Source organism: Macadamia integrifolia, unplaced genomic scaffold (assembly GCF_013358625.1).
Source record: "Macadamia integrifolia cultivar HAES 741 unplaced genomic scaffold, SCU_Mint_v3 scaffold3122, whole genome shotgun sequence".
NCBI classification, from domain to species: domain Eukaryota; kingdom Viridiplantae; phylum Streptophyta; class Magnoliopsida; order Proteales; family Proteaceae; genus Macadamia; species Macadamia integrifolia.
The window spans coordinates 17,903-27,737 of NW_024869222.1; the positions used below are offsets into that span (position 1 = coordinate 17,903).

Consider the following 9,835-nt stretch of genomic DNA (forward strand, 5'->3'; position numbering starts at 1 on the left):
CCCCCCCTTTATCTGTGCAGAAAAGTTAGTATTTATTTTTCTTCAAGTTATATAGAAGGAGTTCAGAAGAGTGAAGCTTCCTATTTCCTCTGTATGTTATAGTGTAGTCCCTGTCGTTCGTGTTTTTTGGTTAACAGATAAAGTGAAAAAGGAAAGGTTTTTTTTATTTTTTATTATTATTTTAAATTTATTTTATTAGCCCAATATTTATGGTTTGCTTACTGATGAGCGGTTTTGGGTCTGCAATTGACAAAATAAAAATCGATTGCGTTCATGGAAACAGGTTGTGAAGGTACTGTCTGCTGTTGATGCATCAATAAGCGGAATAAATAGCACAGATGAGGAAGGTTGGGCTTCGCTTCACTCAGCATCTAGCTGTGGTCACGCAGATGTTGTCGAGATTTTGCTGAGCAGAGGTAGGGAATTTCACAAAAAATTTCTTAGATTAGAAACTTCCTTCATCTAGCTCCTAGGATTTTACTTTATCTCGTTAACTTTTCTCTTGAGCACTTAAATGTAGTTGTTTTCTGGATTAAATGTTTTTGGGAGTGAAAACATCACATGGGGTTCATAATCACTTTTTCTAACCATGTAGCGACACCCAATAAGTCAATAATGTCCACATAATCACTTAAATTCATGCTGATCATTCCAACTGTCCCATGTAAAAACTGTAGAAACTGAAACCAATAACGATGCAGAAAATGAATGGAAAATAGCTACAAACCACACAATGGAAGGATTTTATGTGGTTCAACAAGATTGCCAGAGTCCACGGTGAGATGAGAACTGCTTCATAACAATGGAGAATAGGGTTACAGCCACGCATCCTCACGCTTCTCTTGTTCAAAGAATACTTTCACTACAAATTCATAGCAACATTATAAAGGTTCAGATTTATTGAAGTACCCATATAACCTTAAAAACTCTTGGGCTTTATGGGCTTTTAACATCCATTCGGAATCAATCCACAAACCCATGCGACAGAATACAAGACATCCTACCCCCATCAAAAACGTCTCTCCTACTTCAACTAGCTTAGTAACTTTTACTTCGAGATTATCCAACACATATGATGACTTTTACGATGATCAGTATGGTGAGTCTATGGTGCTGAGCACCAATGGTTCTGTGGTGTGTTTGTGCAAATTCCTCCACTCACGTTGTTTGGTTAGATACAAAAAGAAGTACAATAAATTTTTCATTGGTGAATAACATGAGACCGGTGAATGTAAGTGAGTAAAGTTGAAGAAATTTTACAACAACTTAGCCTTTTTTTCCAATTGAATGGGGTTGGCTACATGGATCCATGAGAGAGAGAGAGAGAGAGAGAGAGAGGAAACAAAAATGAAAGAAACACAACAATACCACAAGAATACCCCATCTAAAATTGGTAGGCAACATGGATCTTTGATCTCCAAAGAACTTTGTTTGAGGTCATACTGGAGTCAAGACCTAGCCTCTGCATGTCTTTTCTTACAATCTCATCAATGGTCATTTTAGGCTTGCCCCTACCTCTTTTAGCTTCTTTCCATGTGGATTTGACCATTCCTTACTGGGGCTTCCCTAGGTCTCTATTGAACGTTCTCGAAGTGTGTCTAGAATTGGGGCTACTCCCAAATCAGCCTAACCTAGTCATTTTTTACCCTCTTAATGTAGACTAGGATAGGGAGTCTAACCAAGTCTCAACTGCAGGAACTTTTAATCAAAGAACAAGCAGAACCAACCCATAAACATAACAGAAAAATCAGAATAATATATGATAATCCAGCAAGCTATCGATGTCAATGTTCAACAATTCAGTAGCTGAATAATAAATAGCAGATTAAGGGCTGAGATCAGCAGCTAAGAGTCCAAATTAGTGAAGAACAAGATCAGCAATCATTCATCAACAACCAACACAAATCGCGTCACAAATCTGGGCAGAAATTACAATCGGCCAGAATAGGGAGAAACTTCATAACTCAAAATTCCCTGGTCTGATTGGTCCCAAATTAAGGTTGAACCTCCCTCTTAATAAACCCAACATTCGATCAAAAGGGGAGGGCCACTTGGCTGGCTTGATCTTCAAAATAGAGTGGGGGCGATAGGGAGAAATCTGGAAATTCCAGAACCAGAAAATCAATAACAGATTAGACCTCTTACTTGGCTTGAAGAATCTTGCAATTAACCTTGAAAAGAAGAGAAAGAATAGTTAAAGAGACCTCTTGGATTTCACGCCGCACAGAGTCACTGGATCAAACACCAGTCCATCACGTTGATCACACACAAAGCACACTCACAAGGGGGCAAAACGCAGGAGCATTGTTTTCATTCATAAAATCTTGGGGCTCAATGGGAGCCCTCTCCTTTATTTGTAATAATGATGGGATGATTACAAGAAATAGAAACTCTCTTTAGTTTCCAAAAACTGAAATAGGAAATTAAATAAACACAAGACCTCTAGTTACTAAAATTAAAAATAGAAACTAGGAAATAAGAACTTGGAAACTAACTAGGTACTGAACTTAGAAACTAAATAACCCCATATAAAAAGGAACTAATGAAAAGGAAACAAATCAGTGAATACCGTATGCAACCTTAGAAACCCTAGTTTAGGCCCATAAAAGTGGCCAATTACACTCAAAACCACATGGACTGAAGGCCCAACACATATACAACCCAACCCTAGACTTATTCCTACTAAAACAAGCTTAGTTTGGTGAATAATCTGCATCACCTCTCTCATAGTTTTTCCGCACATCCATCTCAACATCCTCATCTCTGCTACACTCAATCAATCGATCTATGTTACGCTTCTTGATTTCCTTACATTCTACCCCATACATTATAGTTAGTCTTACGATAGTCCTGTAACAATACGTCGATCACACAACACTCTAGAAGCCCCTCTCCACTTCATCCATCCTACTTTAATTTTGTGAGAACATCATCTTCTATACCTCCTTCCTTGTTTATGGTTGACCCTAGATATTTGAATAGTTAATTTGCGGTATCTCTCTCTCTCCTCAAGTTTTGCCACTTCGTTATCAATCCTAGTGCAACTAAAGTTACACACCATGTACTCCATATTCGTTCTACTAATCTTGACTCCAAGGTAGATCTCTATAATTCCTACTTCTTGTTAATCCCTGTTACTATCTCATCTACTAGAACAATATCATTGGAAAAAGGCATACACCATGGAACATCACCTTAGATGTTCTTGGTTAAATCTTCCATGATAAGCGTAAACAGTTATGGGCTTAAAATGAATCTTGGTGTAACCCAATTGTAATTGGGAACTCACTACCTTGACCTTCCAAGCTCCTCACACTAGTTACCACGCCCTCTTACATGTGTTTAATTATATCCACATATTTACGTCTCTTCTCCAATACGTGCCAAATTAAATCTCTAGGGACTCTGTCATACATTTTTTGTTGGTTGATAAAGACCCCATATGGAGGTCTTTCTTGAAAGACAAATTCAACACATTTTATATTGAAAATAAATCTGTGTTTGGCTGGAATGCAAATGTGACAGCATTCTATTTCCATCCAAAAACCCCATTGAAAAAATTCTCTTATATTTTCTTTTTATTTGCATTTTTCTTCACTTAAGCTATATGAAAATTTTATTGTACTTTACCTATCATCTGATTCGATTATATGGGGCATAATTCACTGTGAATTTGTTCATATATCCGCATTATGTGCAACACCGTGGACCTCTCTTAATAGGATTACCGTACCAAGAACTCGGAAGGACTAAGAGTCTATTTTCTTTCATTTTTTTAGTTGTCCTAAGCAATCTAGTTTGTCTGGAAGTTCTTTGGGCACCAACATGAGTCTCGTATGTTGACAGGGGTTCTAAATTTTTGACTTCAAATCTTTCATAATCTGGTGATCTGCCCTGATGACAAGCACATAAACATAAAGACGCAAAGATAGATTAGCCAATCTGTTGCTTATGTTGATCCTTAAGGCTTTCTTTCTTTCGAGTTGGGATTTCTGGATTGATTGAATGTCCATTACTTACTGACATTGTTAAATTTTTACCATGATGGGCCGGTATTGTTACAAAATACCATAACGAGAAGTCATGGAATGCTAGACTAGTCATGCCTTTGCCTTTGTACATTGTAGAGTTGAGTACATTATTTCATTTGGAATTCCTAATTTATGTTGCAATTGCATTATTTCATTCTATTCTGCCCAAATATTTTTTGTGTTCAGCATTCATAGTGAAAGCATATATTGTAGATTATTAATATTAGTTAATGTATTCCTATATCATTTCTAACGGGAATATCGTTACTGGTGCCTGGTTTTTTGAAATCCAAAATAATTGAGTCATCACATACTTAGATTTGGGACCAGATAGATCCTGATTTTTGGAGATATTGTTCTGTTCATGAATCCATGTCTAGTAGGCAATGCCTCAGATCCTCAATCCCAATCAGAGATATGGAAAACCAAATCTTAAGCTGAAAAATTTTTGGTTGGCTCAGTCAAGTAGCTGAAAAGACCTGAACCGAGTTACACCTGTCATTTTAGGATGCCGGGAATTACAACAACAGGAATAGCAATTGCTCAACCTTATCCCAACTAAATGGGATCGGCTACATGGATCCTTGCCATCCTATCAGCATTCGACATCATACTTGATACAAGGCCTAAGCTATGCATGTCTTTCCTAACCACTTCTCCTAAGGTCATTTTAGGTCTGCCCCTAGCTCTTTTAGATCCTTCAATCTGAATAAAATCACTCCTCCATATTGGAGCATCCAAAGGCCTCCATTGGATATGGCCATGCCACTTCAAACGACTTTCATGTAGCTTATCATATATTGGAGTTAGTCCAAACCAACTATAATATGATCATTCCTTACTTTATTTTCCCTAGTTTTACCAGTCATCTATCTCAACATCCTCATCTTCGCTACATTGAGCTTATTTACATGATGCTTCTTAACTATCCAATATTTCACAGTATACATAATTGCCGGTCGTATGACCATCTTATTAAAATTTCTTTTTAAGTTTTAAATGAATATATTGATCATACCACTCGGGATGCACCTCTCCACTTCATCCATTTTATTTTAATTCTGTGAAACATCATCTCTCTATATCCCATTCTTTTGTATTGTTGAGCCTAGATACCTAAAATAGTCACTTTGCGGAACCTTACTCTCATCACTTTTCACCATTTTATTTTAATTCTCTATGAAACATCATCTCTCTATATCCCCTTCTTTTTTATTATTGAGCCTTGATACCTAAAATAGTCACTTTGCGGAACTTCCCTCTCATCACTTTTCACCACCTCATTATCCGATCTCGTGTACTAAAGTTACACACCATATACCCCATCTTCATTCTGCTTATCTTAAAACCTTTTGATTCTAAGGTTGATCTCCATAACTCCAACTTGATGTTAATCCATTTTTTTTTGTTTCATCCACCAAAACAATATCATTAGCAAAAAGGATACACCAACAAAGCTCATCTTGAATGTCTCTAGTTAATTCATCAATGATAAGCATAGTTGTCACGGCGCCAAGGCAAACCAAGGTGATGGAGGATTGTCTAAGCGCTTAGGCGAGAAGGCGCCCGCCTTAAGGCGAACTAGGCGAACAAGTGTTATTTTTTATTTTTTCTATTTTCTAACATTATTTAGTAAGTTATATATACCTTGTATCATAAAATATCAAGATTAAGCCACATCAAGTCATTAAAAATCAACATTTAGCCACATCAAATCATAAAAAATTAACATTAAGTCATATTAAGTTATAAAAAATCAACATTTAGAGAAATGCTCTTATTCTATAATAAGTTTGACTGATCAAACGATTTTATTTTTGCATGAGACTTTTTGTATTAGTTATAATATAAAACCAGCTGTCTAAAAAGTCTAAGATTACTTAAATCTGAGTTGCAATGACAAAGTTATGCTTCAGTCAAACTTATTTTTAAGTGTGCGAATACTGTTAAAATCGCCTGAATGAAAATAATTTTATGAATATCAAAACAAAATATTTTTTTACCGGACTTTTGGTTTTTAGCAATGTTTTAACACGATAGAATTTATAAAATTTTCATAATTGAGAAAAAACCCTAGTATTTAAAAGTTGAAAATCGTCCCTATAACCAAAATCCAGTTTTTGTTCTTGGACTGGGGGGTTGACTTTTATCCTTTTGGAATTTGATTTTTAAACTATTTTTATTGGATTCAAATAGGGGGTTTTTGCTTATTTATGAATAATATCTTAAGTAAATGAAATAACAAATATTAAAAACATTTACTTGAATGATATTTGGCATAAATAAGTGCCGAAACACAAGGCAACATGCATTGCAACAAGGCGGCTGTCGCCTAGGCCCCAGGCAAACCGCCTGGACGCCTAGGCGACGCTATGACAACTATGATGATAAGTGCAAACAAATAGGGGTTTAAAGATGATCCTTGATGTAACTCAATTATAATTGAGAATCACTACCTTGAGCCCCCCTTGTTTTTACATTAGTCACCACACCATCATACATATCTTTAATTATGTCCACATAGTTTAGGATGATGGGGATTAGACATATATTATCTCAACAATCTACATGCATGCACAATTATAATCTTATGCATATACATTGACAAGGTAATAAATTAGTTTAGTTGTCTTATAATGATAGCCTTTTCCAATATTTACAAAAGTTGTTGAGCTGCTCAGCTGATGTATGCAATGTTTCATGTGTTGAGAAATTTATTGCGTTCTACTTGCTATTGACATACACAATTTAGCATTTTTGGATATCTCACAGCTCAAAATGTCAGAAACCAGTCTATACTCTCTTTAATTTGGCTCTTGTCGGGACCTACATGGGCCATAAATTGAGTTTTATTCACCCAAATAAAAAAGAAAAAGAAAATTTGCTCTTGTGGATTATCCAGAAACATATTTTCCTGACCCTGCATTGTGAGATGCTTAACTGCCTTGTTAGAATTGTTTAGTTGAAAGATTATTATAGCAGCTACCCATCTTGGAGGTTCTTATTGATTTGATCATCTAGAAGGAAAGCATGCACCAGTTGGCCATTAAAAGGCAAGGCCTTATTTTCCAGAGTGAGAAAACCACTACGCCCACAATATTTCCTCCTGATAGCTTTATGAAAGATTCTATGTCTAGCAGACTCATTTTCAGTAATTTGACACCTCGATCTAAACAGAGGATAATTATGACCAGGAGCTGATGTGAATTTGAAAAATAATGGCGGTCGCACTGCCCTTCACTATGTTGCCAGCAAGGGATGGTTGAAAATAGCTCAAATTCTGATCTCTCATGGTGCAAAGCTTAATCAGAAGGACCAGGCATGTAACTTCATGCCAAACTATTTTCTTTCATATGATTCTTAGTTTTGATAGTTGCAACTCCATACCAGTTTGCTTTCTCTTTTGTTTAGAGCCCAGTTCTGATACCAAGTCTAGTAGAACGTTATTTCATAGCTACAACTGCCTAGTGCAGTTGGTGAGGTTGAGGTGTGCAAAGCCCACACTTACTAGGAGGTCTCGAGTTTGAGCCTCCTGGATGTTAACTTCCTCCTCCCCCACTTCTATAGTATACCCATCTGAAAAAAAATTCTATTTGTTGATCTATGTTTGAGATGTATGCTTCTCTTTCATTATTTAATTTCTGAACCACATTCCATTCAGGTTGGTTGCACACCTTTGCATCGGGCAGCTAGTACAGGGAACTCAGAGTTGTGTGAGTTCTTAATTGAGGAAGGTGCAGAGGTTGATGCTGTTGACAAAGCGGGGCAAACTTCTCTGATGAGTGCAGTGATATGCCACAACAAAGAGGTAAGTTCTAGTAAACTTTCTTTAACAGCAGGCTTTTTGCAATATTTCTTGCGAACCTCAACCAGAACATTATTTAATCACATGGATGAGAAGAAGCAGAGAACGTAGTCTCTTTTTGCTTATGGTCTTCCTTTATTGCATTTATATACCAATGTCAGGGTATGATGCCCTCTACTGGATCAATTTCGTGACATAAATAGACTGACCCCAAAGTGGAAAAAATTTTTAAGACGGAACATTTTGATATGTATGATGTATCCATCTGATTCCATTTATTTTACAGATGAGGTCACTATGATGTGCCCCTTCAGTCAATCTAGAGGAGGGGAGGGAGTGGTGAAGCTTGGGGAACAGGAACTACCTTGGGGGGACTGTTTTAAATACTTGGGGTTTATCATTGACAAAGAGGGGGATATAGAGAATGATGTTGCTCATAGGATTAAAATGAGGTGGATGAAGTGGAGAGGTGCATCGGGAGTATTATATGACAAAAAAATACCTATTAAACTGGAGGGAAAATTTTACAGGACAGTTATACGGTCTGCTATGATGTTTGGAGCAGAATGTTGGGCAGCCAAGAAAAGTAATGTGAACACACTGAGTGTAGCTGAAATGAAAATGTTGAGAGGTATGTGCGGGAAGACCAGGATAGATATGGTAAGGAATGAGAATATTAGAAATGAGGTGGGGGGTTGCACTGATCCATGACAAACTCCGCGATAGCCAATTGAGGTAGTAGGACCATGTTCAATGGAGACCTATGGAGGCCCCAGTATGGAAGAGTGACTAGATTTATTGGGAATGAGCTAGAAAAAGTAAGGGCAGACCTAAGATGACTATTAACGAAGTGGTCCGAAAAGATATGTAAATTGTAGGGCTCGACTATAGTATGACTTCGGATAGAGTTTTGTGGAGGACGGGAACCTGTGTTGTTGACCCCCTATAAGGGATGTTTCAATGATGCGTATCTATATTCTACGATACCCTCTTAACTTATCCCTCTATTTTCTCCTTTTAACTTATCTTCTATGCTTCTTTATTTTCTATTATTTTACAGAATTGGATCCATGTAGCCGACCCCATTCAGTTGGGATAAGGTTATGGTTGTTGTTGTTGTTGTTGTTGTTGTTGTTGTATGAGGTCACTATGAGTGATGGTATCGGACAAAGATACCACTGATCTGGGCTTTGCTATGTGATGTTTTTATGTATGGTTGGAACCAGGTTCTTGTGTAAAAGTTATACAATATTCTCTATCATTTGTCCCTTTCTGGTTTCTGCATCTAAAATGTTCTTTTTGTATTATAACCACTGTGATGTACACTTCCTATTGTTATGGAGTAAGATGCATTTTGGTCAACAGGTAGCTCTCCTCCTGATAAGGCATGGAGCAGATGTGGATATTGAAGACAAGGAGGGGTACACTGTGCTTGGCCGAGCTTCAGATGATTTCAGACAAATACTGATTGAAGCTGCCAAGGCCATGCTTGAAGGTTGAATGTTTGGAATAATTCATGAATTTAAGATGGATTGTGCAGGCACTGGGGTTTGCATATAGGATTATTCTTAGTTTGGATCTTGAAGGACAGCAGGTGACATTTTTGTCTTCAAATGAGTATCTTACATATCTGCTGCAACTGTTATTTCATCTGTTCGCTGCAACTTTCAGTTCCTTGCTTCATGCGGGATTGTTTTGCCAATGGTCATGATCAAGTTAGTTATGGTACAATAGTCACATCACAACCAGAACTTAACATGTGCAGATGATTTTTTTTTTTTTTTTGTGTGAAAAATGACTGGTTTAGATACAACAGAATGTGACCACAATCAAGAATTTTTGAATGGAATATGCACCTTAAAACAATTACTTAAGTTCAAATGAGACTACAGAGAAAATCTTGCGGATCATCACATTTGAAATGATATGAGATCATATATGTTGAAGAGCATGTGATCTTATTGGCTTAGATGGTTATGTATGGTAGTGTGATATGGAA

At 36.9% G+C, this 9,835-nt stretch overlaps 1 protein-coding gene across 1 annotated transcript in view; it reads left to right on the forward strand.

Annotated features, from left to right (window-relative positions):
• Positions 1-9,587, forward strand: part of LOC122067780 (26S proteasome non-ATPase regulatory subunit 10) — a 10,131-nt gene extending 544 nt beyond the window's left edge. The window contains exons 2-5 of the mRNA XM_042631615.1: positions 284-416; positions 7,226-7,350; positions 7,693-7,839; positions 9,202-9,587. Coding sequence (XP_042487549.1) covers positions 284-416; positions 7,226-7,350; positions 7,693-7,839; positions 9,202-9,336 — 540 coding nt within the window. The 3' untranslated portion in view covers positions 9,337-9,587. The remainder of the gene's footprint in view (positions 1-283; positions 417-7,225; positions 7,351-7,692; positions 7,840-9,201) is intronic.
• Positions 9,588-9,835: the final 248 nt, after the last annotated feature.